The sequence below is a fragment of the Pleurodeles waltl genome, chromosome 1_2 (genome assembly GCF_031143425.1).
Source record: "Pleurodeles waltl isolate 20211129_DDA chromosome 1_2, aPleWal1.hap1.20221129, whole genome shotgun sequence".
In the NCBI taxonomy this organism is placed as follows: Eukaryota; Metazoa; Chordata; class Amphibia; order Caudata; family Salamandridae; genus Pleurodeles; species Pleurodeles waltl.
The window spans coordinates 68458512-68483364 of record NC_090437.1 but is presented as its reverse complement, the minus strand read 5'-3'; the positions used below and the strand labels follow the sequence as shown (position 1 = coordinate 68483364).

General features: G+C 44.8%; 1 protein-coding gene across 1 annotated transcript in view; it reads right to left on the bottom strand.

Annotated features, from left to right (window-relative positions):
* The window catches only part of IGFBPL1 (insulin like growth factor binding protein like 1), a 102665-nt gene that overhangs the window by 29709 nt on the left and 48103 nt on the right, over positions 1 to 24853 (bottom strand). The window contains exons 2-3 of the mRNA XM_069236465.1: positions 1856 to 1965; positions 1305 to 1421 (exon numbers count right to left, since the gene is read on the bottom strand). Of these exons, the coding sequence (XP_069092566.1) occupies positions 1305 to 1421; positions 1856 to 1965 (227 nt within the window). The remainder of the gene's footprint in view (positions 1 to 1304; positions 1422 to 1855; positions 1966 to 24853) is intronic.

The window sequence follows — 24853 nt, the reverse complement described above, 5'->3', positions numbered from 1 at the left end:
TGCAGTGGGTGCATTAACCAACTGACTTGAGTAGACTAGGCAATAGCATGTGCTCTAGATAACTCCGGTGGGGTCACCAACGAAGCACATAGGTTAGTTCTAGGCAAGAAGATGGCAAAAGGTGTTGTCTCCAAAATGGTGGAAAAGGAGTCGTGACTCCAGACCCAAGCAATTCACGGCCTCAAGCTTGATAGCAAAAAACATCTAGCCTGTGGATGTAAATTGGGCCTCTTCAAATAGAGTTCAGTTAACACAAACTCAATATAAAGGTATTACAGCACTTTACATGCGCACCGGTTATGTTACACATTCATTTTTGGTAGCAAGGGGAGATTAAGGGATTTTCCAAGAATCACAGGATGTTGAGCCAGCGACAAGTCTCAAACCGTGTTCCCCAATTCCAAGTTCAGCAGCTCCGGCCCTTAGGCCACATCCTCTCCACTAGGGTTCTTTGTCCGGTGCGTTTTGGGGGTAGTCTGGGAATAACCCTTTTTTTTTTTATATAGTGCTTGGGGATACAGCTTCTGCCATTTCATAGCGCTGCAAAGCAGGTGCCATTCTTAAAAAACATCTTCGCTATTATTCATTTGCAGTTAAGCTACCTCTTCTGTTATTTTTTTTATATACAATGTTTTTAAATATTAGGCTGGTATTGCCAATGTAGAGGAATAATTCCTTTAAAAGTTTAACACACAGAAATATATGGCTATCCCCTCTTCTTTGCTCCTAACTCTTTTGGCCCCTCATTCTCTGGGTTAAATGCCACAAAGGTGCCTCTTTGTGACTTGTTTGGTGCTATAAAAGTTTAGGTAAACACACTAGAAATGGTTGCATCTCTAGTGTATCACAGTCAGTCTGTAGGAATGAGGCAAAAAAAACGACTCCCAAGATGACGGGCTGTTGTGTCCTCTCTCCTGCAGCGACAGGCCTGGGAGGGTTGGTGTGGCACCTGGCACACATCCACTACACTCCAAACCAAAACACATAGGTAAAAGACATTGTCATTTACAACGCCAATAGTTCTAACTCTCACAAATGTGAGACCTATTGCATTGCAGATGCTGGTTATGTAATCCACTGAAGCTACGTATGCAACGCTACTTTAATATATGGTCTGGTTTTAATGGCTTTTATGTAACAAATGGGGGCAGCTACATTTGCAAAATTATTTAATGCATGCTATGATTTTTTATTAACTTTGCATAATAAACACTTACTATTCGCCATTTCCTTTAGTGTCTAGCACTTTAAGACTAAAGTCATTTAGCAATCTACCAGATTTATAAGAACATGTAAAACCTCACCAGAACCCAGCCCGTGCTTTCGTGTCTGGAAGGACCACCTCGAACTTGGACAGCCATATTTACTCGGTCTCCGGGCAACTCTTCCAGAAGCTTAATTCCTTTGGGAGATTCTGTTACCTGAAAAGTGTCAAATTGAAACATGGTTATTAAATTATTGAATAGACAGTTGCACACGCACTTTATATTCTTTTATACATCCTGAGATTTTAAAATAGCACTTCTGGTTAAACAATTTTAATTGTGTTTTTTTATGAAATTTGTAATACTTTTTGCATTTTGCATCACGCATCTTTTATGAAAATTCTATATAATTTTCAGAAATAAACGTGACTAATTGATTTGATTGATCGACTGATTGATTGGCTGAACAAAGGGAAGTACTCGAAATATTTAAAGTATCTGCAGTTGTTCCACATTCAGTACATGTTAACGTTTACACTTACATTTTATGCATTCATTTAATTAAAGTTCTGCCGACAAATGCTTTCTAAACACTCTTCTACTTGCTTCTTGTTTGCATGTTATGAATATGCTGTCAGAGGTTCCAATACCTTTCTCCAGGTGATGATGGGAGTCGGAACAGCCTTCACTTCGCAGGAGAGGTGCACCTGAGCCCCAGTGGTATTGTGGATTCTTTTTGGTGCTATGGTAATAACAGGAGCTAAAAACAAAGAGAAAATATCTACTTTACATAAAAGTTATGACTGAACCTTAACCTTAATCTTGAAGCTGAGTGCAATGAGTGGAGCAGTATACACCCGGATTAATTCCAAATATCACATACATCTATAAATTGAATGTATATTCACAAAGAGTCTCTAGGCCTTTTGGAATCTATCCTAGCCACCTTCCGCAAACTACTGTTTCTCTGATATTGATCCGCATCAGTATTGACATGCATAGAGGTATAATCTCACAGTAGACTATTGAAGATCAAGACAACCTCTGACGTAGCATTGTCCAGGTCATGAACTCCATCTCATTTCTTTCCTTTAGGGCAGTGGCATAACAATGGCCTCAGCAGCCCCTGCAGTGCGGGATGACCCCTAAGCACAGTACACTGTGCATGGGCAGCAGGCCCATGACAGGGCCCAGAGGGAAGGGGCCCCCCTCTAGGGCCTTTGCAGAGGGGGGGCCTCAGGTTTCGTTATGCCACTGCTTTAGGGTCACCCTGGCCTCTAAAGTATTTTGTGCCACATGTACAAAGCATTTTTCTAGTGGCAAACCAGGCGATTCGCAGAACTAGAAAAATGCTTTTTGGGGTGTACAAAGCCCAAATTGTGATTCAGTAACTTGTTACCACATCGCAATTTGGGTTTTGCAATTCGGTATTAGGAAGGGGAGTGTTCAGGGCGTTCCTTCCTAATACCGAATCTTAATAGTATGTATGATTGTTTTGTGACTATGAATGCAGTAGCAAAACAATCACAGTTAGCACCAATTTCAAATTGGTGATAACCCATTCGCAAAGGGGACAGCGTACCCAAGCGACCCCTTACCATTTGGGATTGCATGCAAAAAACGTTTTTTAAGAGCAGACAGTGGTCCCACAGGCCACTGCCTACTCTTTAAAAAATTAAATTGAAACAGACCATCATCCCTGTGATTTTTGTAATTTCCATTGGTTCGCAAATTGCAACCTACCTCATTAATATTAATGAGGTCAATCTATTTGCGACCCACCGGGAATTGCCAAAAAAACGCAATGGAGTTTCTTACATTTGGAATTGTGATTTCCTAATTGTGATTCACATGTAATAGCAATTAGGAAATCGCAATGCCAAATGTTCATACATGTGGCCCTTCATTACTTACAATCACTGCATCTCTGAAATCGCCCTCACTTTGCAGGCCTCGTTGATGCAAAGCATTGTGTGTACACATTAGACCTAATTTTGTGTTTGTTTTTTGTAGTTTTATCTAGTATGGTACATTTTCTTTCTTTTTGGGCACAAGGAGATTAAGTAATTTGGCCAGATTCGCAGCATGTTAATCCAAGGCCAGGACATGAACCTAGGGCCAGATGTACTTAGCATTTTAATGGCTCTACACACTCCAATTTAGTGTTTCAGACTGTTAAAATGTTTTTTCTTATGTGCTTATTCTCTTTTTGAAAATTGGAAACGTTTTTTCCAACTCCTAAAATGGGACTGCCAATAGATACTCATTCAGCATCTGGAAAGAGTGTTTGTAGGTGTCCCTTCCAAATGCAGCCGGTATCTAATGTTAATCAAACATAATGCATGTGTGGGGAGCAACTGTTCTCAATATTAAACTTTTAAAACTGTTGGGACCTCTTCCCCTTTATGAATGTGAATCGGGAATGTAAAGCAAAAAGTTTGTTCAAGAGTAACAGTGGTCCACGGAAATGCACAAATTCTTAAACAACCAATATTGAAAATGACATGTTCTTTTTAAACACAGTCCTGTTTCCTTTACGGGAAATGGGCTGAATTTAAAAAGAAAAAAATGTACTTTATTGAAAGGCAATCACAGACACAGGCCACAGCAGCCCACCATCCCCTTGATGGCGTAGAATAGCAGTGGGCTGTGATTAACGACCTAATCACTATTAAAGGGGCGGTCAGATTGTGACCCACAATGAATCAGATTTTTTAGAACTGACCTATTAGTACATAGGTAGGTTCTTGAAAAACTTTTCTGGTCGCAGGAATACTTGACATAATTTGTGACGAGTATTTTGTGGCCAGATATATTTGTACATCTCGCCCCTGGTTCCTCAGTTCCACACTCAACAACTCTGGCTGGGAGGCCATTATGAACTTTGAGATAGCGTGGTAGGCCAAGAAAAGTGGTGGAAAAGTAAGGACAGATCAAGTGTTAAGTCTAGACATAGCATGCTCAGTAGAGACGGAGACGGGGGACCCCAGAGTGACCTGGCTAAGGAAGTAATTGCCTCCTCTAGGGCAGGAACAGAAAGTGTGACTGGTAAAAGGGAAGAGTGTTTTTGAGGTAGCTCCTGTGCCCGAAAGAGAAGCTCCTCTTCTGTGCTGAATACCTCTTCAAGCTGTGTATCTCCTGCAGTAATGTAGGTGCTACAAACCAGTGCACTCTTTCTGTGTCATCCTTCATCCTGGGGAACTCCTCCGGGGAAACATAAAAGGAGGGGGCTTTAGAAACACTGCAGGTTAAGAGGTAGATCAAGGATGGTGGTACAAGGTCAGACATGAAGGAAAGGGAGGGGAAACAACCATGCAAATTGTGGTGGGTCAAAAAGGAAAAGTGACAGTAAAGGAGTTGGGTCAGGAATGCAATGGGAAAGGGAGCAATGTTTGGAAATAGGGGGAGTCAGTAAAGGGATAAAAGAGGGAATACTGGCTTGGGAACAGGGTTGGGAAGGCCAAGAAAGGAAGTATCCTATAGAGAGAACAGTGACTTGGAAGTTGGCAGGTCAGGGACAAGGTACCTGAGACAAATGCACAGATAATGGGATAGGCTTGGGAAGGAAATGTTCTTTCAGTGTAAAATGAATGTATTTTCAGTTTGCAAAGATACTAGTAAAAAATGAGGGCATCAATCTCAAAAGACACAAGCACATGTCAACATTTTGAACCCAAACAATTACTTTTTACACTGGTCTACTTTCAGCTTTCTTGTAGGTTCACTTTATATTATTTTCTGTGGAACCATTTAATCAACCCAGCACCAGGCACCTACACCCTTATTATAGAGCATATAGTCCCTAGTTGGACAAATTATGTTCGCTTGTACTGTTTGATGCCCACAGTCATGCAGAAAGTGCGCCGCTAGCACAGTTGGGTGAGATCACTCAACAAGAGGGCATCTCAAAGGATTTATTTTTAAGGGACTTATTCTGCCAGGCTGAAGAAAGCACTACTGCCCTGATGCAGGTGTATGAATGGGGGCCCTCACTTCTGTAATATAAGTGCAACATCTAACTAAAAAAAAATAACACCTGACGAGGCTATTTATTCAACTCTCGCATATTACAGAACACATCCAGAATGGACTACAATGGTCACAGCCGTTATTCACCACAAAGGTCAGTTGAACATACCAACACTTGAGGAATTAGGGTGGGAGGAGGGAAACAGGGATCATTGCATGAAAACAATAACCAATAATGTAGCAATTTTGAATGTGTATTGTGCCTCTTTTTCCTCTACTGCACGTGCACTTACATCTGCTTTAAACAGAATTAAATCTGTGTTTACAGTCTGGGAAATTCTCCACAAGGGGAATGTGAACACCAACTAATGTACAAGACCGTGTGTGTTCATCAACTTTTACGGGGTGACTCCCACATAAAGCCCACATAAAGCCCACTACCATATTCTACCAGCTACCAATCCTAAACTTTAGAATGCAGCAATTGTAACATTCATAAGTACAATTTTTGAAAGCAAACCTATATTAGTCTTGGTTTGGTTCTCTGACTCAAGGTTGAGATTTTACACATAAGAGGTGCTGTGTTGTGCACCGTGATTCAACGAAGGTGCACACAAATGTTGAGTATTTTTGGGATCTTTGTGATCTCATTATTAAATGTTAGTCGCTGTGAGACGTAATGATTATGAACTATGTGATAAATGTATCTGATGCTCTTCAAATTGTATATTTAGTTAACATAAACCCCACCTCTCAAAAATGTACCAGTTAAAAAAATTGAAATTGATAGCATGTGACCTTATTATTTAATGTTAGTCGCTGCGAGTTGTGAGGATTATAAACTATATGACAAATGTTTCTTCTGCTCTTCAAATTCCCTATTTGGTAAAGTACCCCCTCCCCCACCAGTCAAAAATGTACCAATTAAAAACTGATATCCAAAGCCTTTCTGGAATTGATATGCATATACTAAACAAAGTTTGCTTCTTATGTCTCAGGGGAAAGCTGAAACTTTGACATCACACACTACCACAAGAACTTTGGAATACAAAACATAAGGTGCTTTAAGTGTGCTTTGAGGGAAAGTTGAGTCTTTCCACTGATAGCATTATAAAATAGAACGACATGCTGTGTCTCCCTGTTACATTTGTTAGGAGTGTGTCACATGAGTGGATGGTACACAAGGAGGGGCAACATTTAATTTTGCCTGCTGTGGCAAAAGGTCTTGCAGGTGCCCTGCTAAGGTGCAGAGCATTTTATAGTACCACTTAAACAGTAGGTAGGTTTATCCACACCAAGTTTTGCTTACAAAGAACTTGTTTTTCAAAACAGGAGAAGAAGAATTTTTTTTTGCGCTTGCAAATCCTCTGATTCTGTTAAATACTTGGTTGGCGACTGCAAAAACCTTTTTACATATGTACAAATCCATTTTGCAATTTGGAAACGGTTTTCCAAATTGCAAAATGGATTTAGCAATCATTACCAAATCACAATATGGAAGGGGCTTGTTAGGCCATTCCTTCCGAATTGCAATACATAAAATGTATCAAAGGTTTGTCACTGGAATTACAGTTGCAAGCCATTCATCCGTTACCAACTTCCTAATTGGGAAGATGTTGAACCTGGCCCATTTTACAGGGTCATTCCCCAAACTTTTTGCATTATCTTTCCCTAGCCGGTACTTTTGATTCCACAATTGGCACACCCTGGCATCCAGATAAGTCCCTTGTAACTGGTACCTATGGTACCAAGGGCCCTGATGCCAGGGAAGGTCTCTAAGGGCTGCAGCATGTATTATGCCACCCTAGAGACCCCTCACTCAGCACAGACACACTGCTTACAAGCCTGTGTGTGCTAGTGAGAACAAAATGAGTAAGTCGACATGGCACTCCCCTCAGGGTGCCATGCCAGCCTCTCACTGCCTATGCAGTATAGGTAAGACACCCCTCTAGCAGGCCTTACAGCCCTAAGGCAGGGTGCACTATACCATAGGTGAGGGTACCAGTGCATGAGCACTGTGCCTCTACAGTGTCTAAACAAAACCTTAGACATTGTAAGTGCAGGGTAGCCATAAGAGTATATGGTCTGGGAGTCTGTTTTACACGAACTCCACAGCACCATAATGGCTACAATGAAAACTGGGAAGTTTGGTATCAAACTTCTCAGCACAATAAATGCACACTGATGCCAGTGTACATTTTATTGTAAAATACACCACAGAGGGCACCTTAGAGGTGCCCCCTGAAACTTAACCAACTATCTGTGTAGGCTGACTGGTTCCAGCAGCCTGCCACACTAGAGACATGTTACTGGCCCCATGGGGAGAGTGCCTTTGTCACTCTGAGGCCAGTAACAAAGCCTGCACTGGGTGGAGATGCTAACACCTCCCCCAGGCAGGAGCTGTAACACCTGGCGGTGAGCCTCAAAGGCTCACCCCTTTGTCACAGCACCGCAGGACACTCCAGCTAGTGGAGCTGCCCGCCCCCTCCGGCCCCGGCCCCCACTTTTGGCGGCAAGGCCGGAGAAAATAATGAGAAAAACAAGGAGGAGTCACTGGCCAGTCAGGACAGCCCCTAAGGTGTCCTGAGCTGAGGTGACTCTAACTTTTAGAAATCCTCCATCTTGCAGATGGAGGATTCCCCCAATAGGATTAGGGATGTGACCCCCTCCCCTTGGGAGGAGGCACAAAGAGGGTGTACCCACCCTCAGGGCTAGTAGCCATTGGCTACTAACCCCCCAGACCTAAACACGCCCTTAAATTTAGTATTTAAGGGCTCTCCCTGAACCTAGAAATTAGATTCCTGCAACAACAAGAAGAAGGACTGCCTAGCTGAAAACCCCTGCAGAGGAAGACCAGAAGTCAACCACTGCCTTGGCTCCAGAAACTCACCGGCCTGTCTCCTGCCTTCCAAAGAACTCTGCTCCAGTGACGCCTTCCAAAGGGACCAGCGACCTCTGAATCCTCTGAGGACTGCCCTGCTTCGACGACGACAAGAAACTCCCGAGGACAGCGGACCTGCTCCAAAAAGACTGCAACTTATCCAAAGGAGCAGCTTTAAAGAACCCTGCAATCTCCCCGCAAGAAGCGTGAGACTTGCAACACTGCACCCGGCGACCACGACCCGGCTGGTGGAGAACCAACACCTCAGGGAGGACCCCCGGACTACTCTACGACTGTGAGTACCAAAACCTGTCCCCCCTGAGCCCCCACAGCGCCACCTGCAGAGGGAATCCCGAGGCTTCCCCTGACCGCGACTCTCTGAAACCTAAGTCCCGACGCCTGGAAAAGACCCTGCACCCGCAGCCCCCAGGACCTGAAGGACCGGACTTTCACTGCAGAAGTGACCCCCAGGAGTCCCTCTCCCTTGCCCAAGTGGAGGTTTCCCCGAAGAAGCCCCCCCTTGCCTGCCTGCAGCGCTGAAGAGATCCCTTGATCTCTCATTGACTTCCATTGCGAACCCGACGCTTGCTCTAACACTGCACCCGGCCGCCCCCGCGCCACTGAGGGTGAAATTTCTGTGTGGGCTTGTGTCCCCCCCGGTGCCCTACAAAACCCCCCTGGTCTGCCCTCCGAAGACGCGGGTACTTACCTGCTGGCAGACTGGAACCGGGGCACCCCCTTCTCTCCATTGAAGCCTATGCGTTTTGGGCACCACTTTGAACTCTGCACCTGACCGGCCCTGAGCTGCTGGTGTGGTAACTTTGGGGTTGCTCTGAACCCCCAACGGTGGGCTACCTTGGACCAAGAACTGAACCCTGTAAGTGTCTTACTTACCTGGTAAAACTAACAAAAACTTACCTCCCCCAGGAACTGTGAAAATTGCAGTGTGTCCACTTTTAAAATAGCTATTTGTGAATAACTTGAAAAGTATACATGCAATTGAAATGATTCAAAGTTCCTAATGTACTTACCTGCAATACCTTTCAAACAAGATATTACATGTTAAATTTGAACCTGTGGTTCTTAAAATAAACTAAGAAAAGATATTTTTCTATACAAAACCTATTGGCTGGATTTGTCTCTGAGTGTGTGTACCTCATTTATTGTCTATGTGTATGTACAACAAATGCTTAACACTACTCCTTGGATAAGCCTACTGCTCGACCACACTACCACAAAATAGAGCATTAGTATTATCTCTTTTTACCACTATTTTACCTCTAAGGGGAACCCTTGGACTCTGTGCATGCTATTCCTTACTTTGAAATAGCACATACAGAGCCAACTTCCTACAAGGTGTCACAGAGGTGCATGTACATATTGAATGGTCTTCCTGGGCTGAGAGAAGGGGAGGCGGGGGACACTTGCATTTGTAAAGGCTGTGCCCTGGCCTCACACAAAGGGCTTGTTTACCTCCACCTGATGTCTGGAGCCATTGCTGGGGAGAGAGGGGACATTCCTAGAACCAATTGTAAATGGTTGGAACCCCTTTTCCCCCTCATTGAAATTGTTTTGCAAAACTGAGTATAAGTACAAGGGGCTTTCCCCAACAATTTTAAACATGAATGGACTACTGAACTGGACAAGGAATGCTGCTGGAGGGACTCACCAGGAAGTGCCTTGAACTGCTGATGTTGTGTTGACCTGTGACCTGTTGGTCAATTGGAGGGACTGCCTCTGTCTTCCACTCTTGTGCTGGCCTGTTTGTTGGGCCCTGCAGCCCTGTGCTCCCCCTTTCTGTCTACAGGGGCTGGGTGCTGTGGCCCCTGCAGCTAACTGCTTGCTAGTGCGAGGACAGCACGGTGTTTTGGAGCTCGTGCGCTGGAGTCCCAGCGTCTGACTACTGCTGTATTTTACCCACTTAGTGCCTTGAGAGCACCTGAATTTTGTTTCCTGAGCACCTGGACAGCGCTTGTTGAACTACGGGGGAAAGCACATGATGAGCTCTTTCGGTTTTGCTGTCGGAGGAGAAATTTCACCACGCCGAAGCGTGCTCTATGATCGGCACACCCAGGCACTGAGGGGTGTAGGAGAGTGCCCCCGGGGCACCAACAGGAACTGCTCCCTGATAGCTTCATCACCGGGCCCGGGATTTCCCTTAAATCTGTGGCCGCCCTGAGCCAAGGAACTGGCTCGCCGCAGAGTGCCCAGGCACCACCCCCCCCCCCCTTGAGCTGCAGAGGGCCCCAAGGAGATGTCACAGGAGTAGGTGGCAACAACCCCCAGGCACGTGGCGGGAGACTCCGGGGGCACCTTCATTGCAGCTTGCAGGACAGGAGGGAACCCTCAACAGAGTCCCCATTCCTGCCAAGCTCAGCTGACTACCGTCACCGCTAGGAGCGCAAGAGCTCCTAAACTGCCTGGGTGGGCCGGATACCTCCCCCCTCAAGCGTAACGCCCTGCATGCCCGTAGTGATGACAGCCCTGCATGCCCGTAGTGGTGACAGTAATTTGCGCAAAAGCCCAGTAACCCCCATAAGGAAAGGGTTTTCATGCCATGAGATGTGCTTATAATTATGCTGACATGTGCAATGCTTTTCCTTTAGCGATGGGTTTTTCATGGCATGAAATGTACTTATGATTATGCTGACATGTGCATTGCTTTTCCTTTAGCAATGTTTTTTTTTTTCATTTCATGAGATGTGCTTATGATTATGCTGACATGTGCAGTGCTTATCCTTTAGCAAAGCGTTTTTCATGCCATGATAAGTGCATTCATGATAATGTGTTGGCAATGATGATTCTACATTTATTGTGATATGTTTTGATTTCTTGCTTTTTTTCCAAGGCTCCTTTTATGGACATTTATGATGATGACATGACGTGTGCATTATTTTAGTAATGTTTTCCCGACTACTGCTTATATTGCAAAATAATCAGTAATCTATGTGTTTTATGTGACTACTGCTAGCTTTCGCAGAGTTATAGTACTGTGTAATGTTCTGACTGCTTGAGTAGCAGGGTATTACTGACATGCTGTGTTTGGTCTAATTATGTTTTGTGCAATACAGTTTATTTTTACATAGCTTGATGTTGTGGTTCCTTTGTAGTGCAGCTATTGCATCATGTGTGTTATGTGTGTTGTGCAAACGCTTTGCACATTGCCTCTGGGTTAGGCCTGACTGCTCGTGCCAAGCTATCAAGGGAGTGAGCAGGGGTTATCCTGGGTGTGTGTGACCCTCTTGCCCTGACTAGAGTGTGTGGGTTCTGCCTGGCTTCGGTGAATACTCTAGTCAACCAGAAACTCAATTTCTAACAGAAGATTACTGATTAGTAAAGGGGAAGGAAGTGTCCCCTTTGGACCCCTCCCCTTTGGCATTCAGGATAGCAGCTTCAAGGGGAGTAGGCAGTGGTCCAGGAGACCGCAGCCTGCTCTAACGGACATTTTTCAAGGCAGAAAAAAACAGACTTACTTTCTTTAAGGTTTAAGGAACCTGGGGTCTGAGCTAGAGTTTAACAGAGGGGTTACTCCATCATAAATGTGACAGATATTCCGTCCGCCATATTACAATACCTTACTAGCCTGTGGAGATTGTAATACGTCGGACGGGATATCTGTCACGTTTGTGACAAGTAGCCCAGCCACCAAACTCTAAATCAGACCCTTGGTCTGCTTTGTGGAATGCAATCACAGAAAAGGTGATCAGCTGTCCTGTGCTGGCCACCATCCTTGTGAATGTAGCCAATCATAGAGTTTTTGGCACCTGGTTCTCTGACCTCCTGCAATTATTTTGCAAATCTACTTAGTACATAGGTCTGTTTGAAAAATAAAAACAGAGGTGGCAGAACGTTTGTATGCTGTTTGTGAATGATTTTTGCAACCACATGCATGGAACATCTGGCTATGTTTCTTGGCTTGAACAATGTTAATTGTTCTTCACTTTGCAAATGGTCTTTCTCCCAAAAATGTACAGTAACCCTTGGGAACGTCAATAGGTCTTGCTTCTATTTTCAGCTACAAGTCACATCTATTGACTTTGCCAGCACCTGCTTAGGTGCATGAGTGTGTGTATGTATGTGTATGGATGTGAAATACATGTATGTGAAGGTGAAAATGTTTTTATGCATGAGTGTAAGCGAAAGACTGGCAGTTGGTTGATAGTGCATACCTTAGTTGCTACATTTTATTTGAGTGCAAGTGTCATTTCGAGTGAGTGTAACTTTCCGGGGACCTCTTCCATACTCTACTGTAAGGGACCAGTTACAGGTGCGCAAGTCCAGTCTTCCTAGATGGATTTCACTGCTGTGTTGATGGAGCTAGTGATGGCTGTAGCTTTCCCAGCCTTGGGGAAAAGCAGAAGGGGAACAGCAAGCACACACTGGGGCATTTAACAGGGTTGTGCTGTGGAGGATGAAAGCAGGGAACGGGTAACAGTGGGTCAGTGATGTGATGGGGAAGCAGAAGCCTCATGGAGTGCAACAGTGGGTACGTAAGAGGCTGAGGGGAAGTAATACCCTGCCAGTAGTGAAAGCTGTTTCATCGGAGAAGGAGGGCCAAATCAGAAGAAAGACCAGGAGCCTGGAAGAAGGACACAGGAGTAACTTACAGTGCTGCTCTGGAATCTAGAGTTGGGACAGCGCAGTTTCCAAAGAAAGTGGCTGCATCTGTGGGTCTGTGTGATCTGTGTATCTTCTGCTGTGTACCAGGCATGTGAGGTGAAAGAAGCCTCACACCTAGGTTCTGAAAGACTTTTGCATGTAATAGAGACTGACCTGCCAGGAGGGCAGTGGGATTGTGGTGGCATGAGTTCTGGACTCTCCTACCCCATTCCAGACACAATAGCATGTTGAGACAGATGGTGAAGGTAGTGGGCCAAGTACTGATGCTGGACACATTACTATGCATTGCTCAGTAGGAAAAGGGTTTCTGGCATGGATCCAGGTCCACAAACTGGTGAATGTCTTGGCCTCGGAGGGCCTGTGAGGAGAAGGAAGCCTGCTTTTTTATCTCTGGTTCCCTGGAACTTTACCAGGCATAAGGTTGACAGGAGTTCTTCTTTCTAGGACAGGTGGTGCAAAAGTGTGACACTGGTGGTGCTAGTGGTGATGGTGATGGTGTTAGAGATGGTGATGATAATGGTGTTGGTAACAACTGAAGTGGTGAAGATAGTGCTGGTGATAGTGATGATGGTGATGGTGGTTACAGCAGGTGTGATGGTGGTGACAGTGGTAATGTTGATAGGAATGGTAGGGGTGATGGTGGCGGTAATGGTGATGTTGGAAGTAATGATAGCAGTGGCGATGATGGTTGTGGTAACATTTTTGTTGGTGAAAGGTTTACAACGGTGGTGACGGTGGTTATAGTGGTGATTTTTATAGAACTAGCGGTGGTGACAGCAATAGCAGTGGTGATGGTATCTGTGATGTGGTGATAGTGGTGGTGATGATGGTGGTACTGGTGATGGTGGTAGGAGTCATGGTAGTTAAATGGTAGTAATTGCGGTGGTAGTAGTGATGGTGGTACTGGTGTTGACCATGCCATTATAGTAGTGGTGGTGATTTGGTAATAGTAGTAGTAGTGGCAACAGTGGTGGTGGCAGAGATAGTGGTGCTGATGGTGGAGGTGATGGTGGCAGTAATAGTGGCGGTGGTATTAGTGGTGGCACAAATGGTTATATTGGTGGTAATAATGGTGGTCTTGGTGGCAGAAATGGTGGTGGTAAAGATGGTGGTGGTGGTAAGGTTGGTTTTGGTGGCAGTAATGCTGGTGATGGTGAAGATGTTAAGATTTACCATGCTCAGTATTAGAACATATAAAAAAGTGTTGACATGATAATTAAATGTTTGTGCTATTACGGCATTTTAGACTACTTGCATTTGTAAGGAGCAACACAAACGTACTGATATAAATAAAGGACGCACTTTTGCTTAAAATGAAATGCTTTATTATATTTCATGCTGTAAATTCTTTGTTAGTTGCGTATAATACACAGCACAAACTATTTTAAAAATCCACTCACTACTTCAGTTATTTTTGCATTGGTAGCCGTTTCCGGACCAGCTCCCAGGGGACTACCTGGGATAGTTATCTGGTAACCATTGATAAATTCTGCAAGTGAGTCCAAAAGTCATCACATTTTTTTTGAGAACCTGCAAAACAGAAATGATGCATCCCAAGCAGTTCCGCGCAGGGATATCTTTGTTTCATTCACATTTCCCTTTTCTTCCCAACATATTCATTCAGTTTGATATCCTTGACAACACTCATGTGAAGTACTGTGATGTATTGATGTTAATAAAGCGTTTGCGTACCTCTGGTGAGGCTCAAAACGCTTTCAGGGTTGTCCCACTTTATCATATATATATACATACTGATTCACACCACTACCAAGGTCGTGATGCCCTCTAGTTTGCATTGAGTACTTGGGTGCTCTTCGTAGTAGTAGACATTGCAAAACATATGTTGCTCCCAGCTCGCGAAACACGCCGGAGTTTTCCGTATGTTAAACTCAAAACACCTGAGCAACTTGACTGGGAAATTGTTCCAAGGAGTCGGAGCATTAGATATCAGTAGTGTCACCGGGGTGGAGAGGCGCGAAGGGGGCACTTCACTTCCATTAGATCCGTATTTTACTACTACGCTATGAGGATATTTTCCTTCCATTACGGCAAAAGGCAACTTCTCTCCCTAAACCGCTGGAAGGCGTGCGACACTAAGTACGGCCTCGTGCACAAGCGTGATGTCCTTCTCTCGGTCTGGTGCTGGGACGGTGGCGTAGCAGGCCCAAGCTGGCCCCGCTTTGCGGCGGAGGGGGAAGAGGGCGAGCTCTACGCCGGAGGGAGATGCCTCTGTGTACTTTGCACGCCCCCTCCCTCTTCAAGTTTCGATACGCCACTGTGCTGGGAGTGCTTGCCAGGGAAAGCTGACCCTCCGCACCCTGGCGTTTGTACGCCGCCATCTCACTTTCCTCATCTTGGCAAGGGACACGGAAATAAATCCCGCTCGCCTAGTCTGCAGTCGCTGCCAAGACGCAGGGCGCCCTGCGGGGTGCCCGCGCTGACAGCGCGAGACGACACTGGTAATTGTGGCAGCAGGCGAGGGTCACCTCGCTGTGCGGAAACACAAAGCCAGGAAACGGGAGCATCTGCAGCCACGGAGCCCATCTGCAAAATTACTCTTCAAATATGGATATTTGTGGTAATGCTGCTTAATTGAGCTCGAGAAGAGAGAAGACTTCCCAAACTGATGTCCCGAGGTGCTCCCTTCAGTAGTGAGGATTAACCCGTGCTGGACCCCTTCTGCTCGTGGGCATTTCAATGAGGTGCCAGCTGACTGCCGCACGCGCCTGCCTCAGTTTAGATAAATGCGACTTCATAGTCAGTGACAGTGCAGAGCAGAGTCTAGGGAGCCTCCGTGTCACCGACGAGAAGAGACGTACTGTGAAATGATTTTATTAATAATACTTGAGTTAAAGGAGTGCACACTGTAAGAGTCCCGAGCTGCAATAGCATTCTTCCCTCTTCCACTCTCCTAGCAGGGGCTTCCATTTGCACGGTTTACCTAGGTCCAGATGCTGGTGGTGTAATTTACAGATTATTTCGCATGATTGACTAAATCACAGTCTTCCCATAATTATCTTTTATGGTGGACACGTCAAATGTATCGAAAGTATAATTGGCACACTTACATAGCAGGCTTCACAAACTAAATGGTGCCTGGTGCTGATAATAGATGTTATTTGTTACCCACCATAATGGGGCTCATTTTATGGGCCTCCAAAGCATGACAGGGTAGGAAGTTCCACTAAGATTCAAACATGCAACATTTAGGTTACACAAAGATTTATGCATTGAAACATAATGCCTGTAATTAGAGTCAGCTTAACATAAATAGTCCCGATCTTTAAGTGTTTTTGTCAGGCCGTGGAATTGCTTCTTATGCATCACAAAAGCAGTAGTAATATCAATGGTAATGTGATGCCACGCCTGCACAGAATACATATGCCACTGTTCAATTTGTTAACGAATACGTGCCAGTGCCAAATCTATAAAATTTCAGTGCACCAAGGCTGCGTAGTCTTATATACACCTCCTGTCTATTGAATCCACTACCAGACACTTCCACCCCCTCTACCTAACTCTTGCAAGTTCCTGCTTTTTTTCCCTTTGTGACAGTTTTCTGGTCTTTCCCTTCCTATGTCTTTTTGCTTTGTGTCTTTTCCCTCTGTTGCTCTCCGTAAATGTCTGATGCAGAAAAATAAGTGCCAGTCCACAAAACTAAGTTCCGGTGGCCTCCACCAGCAACCCGCACTCAAATTAAGCACTGCACAGGATGCAACCAGCCACACCATGTTTGCTTTGAATGGGCTTTTGGGAAATGATGCTGCCACACAACATCTCCCATGTCACTGACTATCATGCGGGAGTCAAGAATATTTTACAGCTCTAAGAGAGTCCACATGGAAGGAAGCTGAGTCGCTTGGTGTAGGAATAGGCCTGTAGCTTTGAGGAAGTTCAACAAATTGACCGCTCTTTTATGAGAAGGACTTTAAATACTCCATATTCACAGTCTCAATGTCAAGTGACAAAATCTTTTATAAGATTGCTTCTGAATATGCTTCTGAATTAGACAGGTACGTTTGGAGTAACTTTTACTCCCTTTCTTTATATTCACAAGGGAGGTCCAGGTGAATCTGCATACAACTGCGAGTTAACCCTCAAATTTAGGCACTCACTAAAAGTTTGAGAAAAACGTGGGCTTGGATATAACATGAGCAGATTTTGCAGTGCAAGCTCTCTGTTGGAGAAAAACTCTATCAGTTCACAGTGGGCTTTGAGCCCACACATTACATACCATTAGTTGGCTTTGCTATCATTCTCATTTGCTTGCTTTGAATTCATCAGTTAGTGTGGGCTTTACTTCATCTACTTGTGTTTTCCTTTTCTTGGAGCATGGTCACACTGCTCACATTTTAAATACACTACTTTTTTATTTTGTTTTAAGTAGTCACATGTCGCCATAAATACCACCAATCAATAGTAGTGTTCCTAACATCCCTCTTCTGAGATTGTACTCAGAATCCTGATAGTGTAGGAATCAAACGACACATGTTAGAACATCAAAGCATGAAATGCAGCAGTTAGGTTAGAGACATGCCACAAACAACCCCAAATATTAACGTATAATAGTAACACAGAAGTGATGAAATATCACCATAAACATCAGTAACAATCAGCCGAAGTAGGCACAGAAATCCATGTGCCTCTATTCACTTGGTTAGGGTAATTTTTGGGCGCCTTGGTGCAGTGATTATTTCTAGGCATAAAAAGTAGGCCACAGGAACATATGCAGCACCTACTACAAATTATATGGTAATTTAGGAGGCAGCCCTTCCCTAAGGCATCCTGTTCTTATTCGGTGGCCTCTGCTAAGGACTCTCCCCGTCATGCCCCCAGAATGCATCCTCCCAGGTAAAAAAGGGGGAAAAACTGTAGGTTTAGTGGGGCAACCTTGTTGGTCACCCTATGTCAAAGAGGGAAATGCAGCTGCCCGCCAAACTTGCGGTGCAGCTGCTCAAAACCACAATGCAACTTCTTCTTTAAATACAGGGTGCCCACGTGCAAAATGGCCCAGGGCAGCTGCCCACTAACATATAGTGTAGCCGCAGCAAAACCAGGCTGTACCCAGTATCAGAGGACAGCTTCTGGGACTGTTAAGGAGCAGCCGTAAGCTCCTGGGGCTACACTACTGGGATTCCTCCTAGCAGGTCGAGCAGTGTGGTGTTTTCTCCTGGTGGTGGTGAGGCCTCACCCACCACTCGTCATCTGCAGCATTTCCCTTGTGGCTGCAATGTTTTATTCAGACAGGAACAAGCAGTGGGGGGGAATTACAAAAGGACACTAGTGTCCGTGCAGCCCTCTGGCATTAAGGGCAACATGTCTGCTGGAGGCCACTTCAACAAGGTGAAAAGTGAGAGAGCTCGTTGCATATTCAGGACCAAATGAAGCGCTCCTCACGCCCAGGTGCAAATATAGCACTTGCCAGGTGCTAGCAACACGACGGGTGAAAGACCAAAGTGCTCACCAGGCACTAGTGTTACAGGGCCAGAGGCACAAAGGGAGCCAGGGAGTCGCAAGCAGCATTAACGCTGGTCCCTAAGAAAATACTGGTAGGGTGAGCACAAGGCAGGAAGCAGTAGGCAGAGAGGGCAGCATCATATGGTCAAATAAGGGTGTTTTCTCATGGAGTCCAGAGTCAAGGAGCAGGCTGGCGTCAGGGCCACAATCAGACAAGCAATCTAGTGAGATCATTATTCCACCCAGCTGCAGCAGGTAGTATGGCAACAACAGAACAGCAGTCTAGATGAGTCCTTTTGCAGCTCAGCTGTCCTTCTGGTAGAGGTTCAGTCCCAGTTCCCAAAATTGCTCTAAAAATTGTGAAGTCAGAGTCACTGTACTTATACTCAAAAATGTCTTTGTTCAGGAGGCGACTTCAAAGGAACACAACACCCTTCCAACCCAGCCCTGTCTCCAGACATCAGTAGGGGTTAATCAGCCTACTGTGTGAGGGTAAGACACAGCCTACAGACATGTAAGGTGTGAACAACCCTCCCTCTCCCCAGCCCAGGATAAATATCAGCAAGCAGATGTCTTTTCTGTCACACCTAGCCCCTCCTGTGTTGTGGCTGTCTGGAAAGTATGCACAAAGTATAGCTGTCACTTTGCTCTAGATGTGGAGTGGAGTCAGGCTGCAAAGCACATAGTGTTATAAGCACAGAAAAATGTCCACTTGATAAAAGTGGCATTTCGAAAATAGTAATGTAAAATTCAACTGCACCAGTAAGCAGGATTTTTCACCATCATTCCAAACAAATCAAACATGCCCCACGCTATTCCTCTCATATCAGAAATTACCACTTAAAAATGATATAAGGGAATTCCCAATGTTTACCTATGAGAGAAGCAGCCCTCACAGTTGTGAAAAATGAAATAGGTTGTTTGTCACTACAAGGACACATAAGACATATAAGTACATGTCCTACCTTTTATATAAATGGCACACTGCCCACAGGTCTATCTATGGCCTAACTTAGGGGTGACTCAGTTGTAGTAAAAGGGGAGTTTAGGCCTTGGCAAGTAGTTTGAAATGCCAAGTCAATGTGTCAGTAAACTGCTCATGCAAGCACTGCAGTGGCAGGCCTGAGACAATGTTTGAATGGCTACTTCTGTTGGTGGTGTAATCGGTGCTGCAGGCCCAGTAGTAGCATTTCATTTACAGGCCCTGGGTATATGTAATACCACTTTACAAGGGACTTACACGTAAATTAAATAAGCCAAACAGGTGTAAGTCAATCACACCAAGGTTTAGGGGAGAGAGCACATGCACTTTGGCACTGGTTAGCAGCGAAGTGCCCAGAGCCCTAAAGCCAACAAAAAGAGGGTAAAAAAATATGCGGAGAAAGGCAAAAGGTTTGGGGATAACCCTGCAGAAAGGATCACCTTCAACAAGAGTACTTATTGAATCGGTTTGGAACCTTAATGGTTGTCTGAGGCGATTGTTAAACACAGCAATTTTAAAGGCAAGCCCTGGTAGTTGCCTCAGAGGCGATGCCTATTTCCATAACGATGTAGTATATCCACACAGGACAACAAGTGGTTAATTGAGATTAATTGCTTTTCCTATGTGTCATTTTCATGCATCTATAAAAATCAACTCAAAAGAGGAGTGTGGGGGGGGTTCCGGATGGTCAGTTAACCGCCTGGTCTTGTGGTGGGGTAGAGTTGAGGTTGGCCACAAAGCAAGTGCACAACTTGGCATCAGGCAGTAAAAGTAAGACATATTCTGGATTCATCTGGCTCTAAATCTTATCCCAAGCCGGGACAGAGGTACAGAGAAGTACATGGTGGGGTCAGCAGCAAGTGGTACACTGATCATCCCTATCCCTCTCAAGTAACATATGTCACTGTCCTGGGCAAGTGGGGAGTTGGTGCTTGCTCCAGGGTACCTCAGTATGCCCTGGTTGCCCAGGCCCATCTCCTGAAGGTGCCAAGGAGGATCACTTTTTTTGGTTGGCTCTGGCATGGTCAGTTAAGGACTCATCTTACATGTTGGACTAGTCTCCCTCATGGTGTGGGAGCAGGAGAGCTCAATTTGCGAGAGATGTAATCTTGGGGACCCAGAGGTTTAATCAGGCCTAAGTCCATTAACTAATAATGTACTGGCCAGGGATATGGTCAACCATAACTGAAAAGACTTGGTTGGGTAATTTGATGCCTAGATTATTGTCAATATACGAAGACGTCACCTTTTAGAAATAACAAGTGATGTTTATTCGGTTGTCTGTATGACATGCGTAAATAAATACAGCGTGAGAATTCTTTATTTTCTAATGCAAAACTCAGTCTCAGGCAGTTATGATCATTATTGTTGTTTACTTGCGATGGATGTCATGCGTACTTGCTTTTGGGCCTTCCTCACCACAAGGCTGGGTGCCTCCCCCCCCCCCCTGTGATTCTGAGAGGCTCTTTTGCCTATGAATCAAAAGATGGGGATTTTTTTCCAGAGAAAATGCCTGAAAAATGAGAGGGAGAACGTGACTGGTGTGATGATTGCAGATTTAGTCATGCAGAGAGATAGCTAGACCAACAGGAGCCCCATGCGCTTGTTTCAAAAAGCAACAATTGTGTGCACTGAGAAAATGGGCAACATGAGTATTAATAGTGCAAGACTGACATAAGAGCATCTCGCAGCAGCAAATTTCATCATTTGGAACGGGCTTAATACAAAGATAGGGTACCTCACAGCAAGCGTGCAAGAGTGGTTAAGTTTGAAGCTGGTCCAGAAGACATGTTAAAGATATTGTGAGCTGTGCGTGTGCTGTGTGTGTGTGTGTGTTTGTGTGTTTTTCTGAATAGATTATTTTCAGACAGGTCTTCAGGAGCAAGGTTTGAGACGCTCCAGGGTTCAGAGAAAGCCACCAGTCATGGTTTCCATACACCTCAAAATAACTTACTAATATGGCAAACGCTGTATTTGAAATTAGCCCCAGGAGCTGTTATGATTCTCAACACTGGTGTTGAATAATGTGTAAATGCCAATAATCTGTTTTACCATAGCAATTACGTTTCTGCTTGTGAATGTACTTGTGGGAAGGAAGAGCAATACACAGGGAAGATCAGGGCCGGCTTTTGAGCGGTGAAAGCGGTGCGACTGCCCCGGGCGCTGACCTCAGGGGGCGCTGTGTTTAGCAATAACTTCAGAAACTTGCGATTTAAAAGCACCTGCTGAAAAGTTCCTTGAAACAATTAAAATGTAAAGATACCTCTTGTGATTAATGTTCCTGCTAGAGAGAGAGCTGGGAGTTTTGCCTAGTGGCAGCTTTGACTCAACATAAAGTAGCATAGAGGGTTCATATGCCTCCTGCAAAAAACAGAACTATGGGGCGTATTTAAGAAAAGTTGTGCTGCACATAGTGCAGGGCCACTTTTCTTGCATCCCTTAGCACCCCCTAACGCCACAATGTGTGCGTCATATTTAAAATACGGTGCACCATGGCAGTAGTTAGGGGACTGGTGTCAGAATGTTTTACGCTAGTCTGGGGCTTTGCAGGATTAGCGTCAAAATGTTGACGCTAATCTTGCAAAGCATCCGGAGGCCCATTGTAACCAATGGAAGCCTCCTTTTAATGCCTGCTCTGAGCAGGCATTAAAAGTGCCAGAAAAAAATGACGCAAAGAAATCTAACAGATTTCTTTGCATCATTTTGTTGGCCCCCCTAATTGGGGGATGCCCCCTTTGCATACATTATGCCTGGCGCAGGCATAATGTAGCGCAAAGGGATACAAAGTGGTGCAATGCATGCACTGCGCCTCTTTGTAAATATGGCGCAGCGTTTTTGGCCTTCTAATGCCACATTAGTGTGAAAAATGACACTAATGTGGCATTAGAATGGCACTAGGGGATCTTAAACATGCCCCTATGGCAATGCTTACTTTGTGCCTGTTGTTGCACTTATTTTTGAGGGCTGCACTTATTTTTCTGCCTGAAGCATTTACTGTGAGAAAACGACACATTTGAGAAAGACGGAGGAAGAGAAAAACGAAAAAGCGCCACAATGGGAAAAAGCAGAAATCCGCACAAGTGAGCTGAACGGGCAGGGAGTGCCTGTAAATGGATTGAAGAAGCCTGAGATGGCTTCAGGATTTCGCTGCCTCTGTATTCCGTGTTCACACATTTAATTGCAGCAGCTGCATGTTGAAGAGGATGGCTTTGGGCACCGGCACCTTTTTATTTACAAATTAAGCACTGCCCTATGGGGTATATTTGAAAAAAGTGGCGCTGCACACAGTGCTGCAACATTTTTCTGGCGCCTCTTAACGCTCCCCGAACACCACCATGTGTGTGCTGTATTTAAAGTACAGCGCTACATAGCAGTAGTTAGGGGACTAGCATAAGAATTTTTTACGCTAGTCTGCCACTTTGCAGGATTAGCATACAAAATGTTGATTCTAATCCTGCAAAGCACCCAGAGGCCCATTGTAACCAACAGACGCCTCCCTTTAACGCCTTCTCAGAGCAGGCATTACAAGTGCAGGGAAAAAATGATGCAAAGAAATCTGTCAGCTTTCTTTGCGCCATTTTTTGGGCCCTCCCTAACAGGAGAATGCCACCTTTGCATACATCACGCCTGGCGCAGGCATAATGTAGCGCAGAGGGATACAAAGTGGCACAATTAATGCATTGCACCACTTTGTAAATATGGCACAGCGTTTTTGGCCTTCAAACGCCACATTAGCAGAAAACAAATTACGCTAATGTGGCGTTAGAATGATGCTAGGGGCTCTTAAATATGCCCCTATATTTTATGTGGCTAGCTGAGTGGATTAGTAAAGCTAGCCTTTACAAGTGCTTTAAAACACATCAATGTATGTGAAAGGGGAGTGATGGAGAGTTGAGAGGGACATTTGCCAGGTGGTAGTGAGTGAAACCGAGGAGGTGGTTATGGGATGGAGGCGCCACAATAAATTGTGGCACAGAGCGCAACCAGTCCTAAAGGCGGCGCTGGGGAAGATAATGTGATATGTCCAAGGTCACGCACAATAATCATGAGTGACAGAAGAAGCCTTGATTGAAACTGAAGTCACTAGTTTGCAAAGCATTCAATTCCGTCATAGAAATCAAGGTGTTAATATTGCTCTTAGAACACCAGCGTCCTTGCCATATATTTTCAGGAGCCTACATCAACATTAAGAAGATTGCAATATTATGGTACTGAAAAATGAGCTCTGAGTCGGCGACTGTTTTTTTTTCTCCAGTCTTCTGCTCCCACCAAACTACTATCATTTTAAACACCAAACTTACTTTCTGAACGCGCTCACCCAGGTACGCTGCACTCTGCACACCCTTGGACACTGTCTGCACACCTTCGCCACACTCTGTACCCACTAACCCTGCTCCCCTCGCACAAAACACAGCACCCTCTGAAAGTTTGGATATCCACGCCGAAAATCATCCCTTTTAATTCTCCTTCTCATTCATCCCGCATACAACCGGATTAGCATAGGAAGTCCAGAGCGCCACCCCAGACCTCCTTCTGTTTTCAAAGCACATGTTCTAGCCTCCATAAAGGCCAGGTCTGGAGTCATGGCGCTTAGAGTCCCAGTTGCAGAGCTATGAAATGCTCATGTATTTTACACACACAGCAGTGTCAACTCAGTGACTCGGTGACTAATGAATCTGCTCACAGCACTTAGGCTCTCATTTCCAGAGGCGCTAATTATTGTAACTGTTAAAATCTGACGCCCCTGAACATCGGAATTTAACAGCTGCCATAATTAACACCTACTCTGACTTCACCCCTGGAAAATGGGGCACAATAGGCAGATTTTGTTGCTCCCTCCACCAAAATCCACATGTTCTGGTATTTTCCAGACATTTTTCCATAAGAACATTTACCTGGGAAAAATTGTGGGGGGTAAGGTGTTTGCTGTAAAACTCGGAATACCGCTAATACCAGAATGGAATGGGCAACTCGTAAGGAGGGCAACAGGGCCTCCCTTAAAGCTTGAACGTGACTGAAAATGCTTCAGCTTCTCGAAGAAGCTCTAAATAAAGCGTAGAGTCCACCTGCGGGATTTTATTCATAACACTACATCTCTGAAGAGGGACATTTAACCGGCGGACCGAAAATTAGAGGATTTACAATTATATCCAAATTGTAATTGAGGCCCTTAGTCCCCCACTGCACTAGGGTCCTTTTGTAATATAGCACCAAGGGCATTGTATGATATATCATTTAATAAACAGAATTAACATAACAACAATTCTCATTATGATCTGAAGCTCAACACCTGCTCTAGCGCCTATTTTGGGGGAAGGGGGGGGGGTGCGCAGTTTCATGCCGGGTGTTTGCAGTCTGGCACCCCTCCCCCCAAATAAATGCATTATTGGCTTGGTAGTTGAGTCTCTGGGGCTTAAGTCAGGGTCTTTATGTCTGTGTCGGTTTTTGATTGTGCGCCAAGAATAAAACACAATATAATGACCTTTGAAGTAAAACGGGAGAGAGCAATTTGAAACCCAAAGCCTAGAATCAAAGCTGGCGTCCCTGCTTGCCCAAAGTGTGTAATCCTAAGTAAATATTTGATTTCGCAGAGCCTCCTTTTTCATTGTTATCACATATGGCAGCTCTTTTAAATACTTGAGTTCAATATATGCGCTGTACAAGTACTTCTTATGTTTGATTTAAAAGACTATAATGTTGACTCATCTATAATAAGAATCCATTCCCCATTTAGGGTTT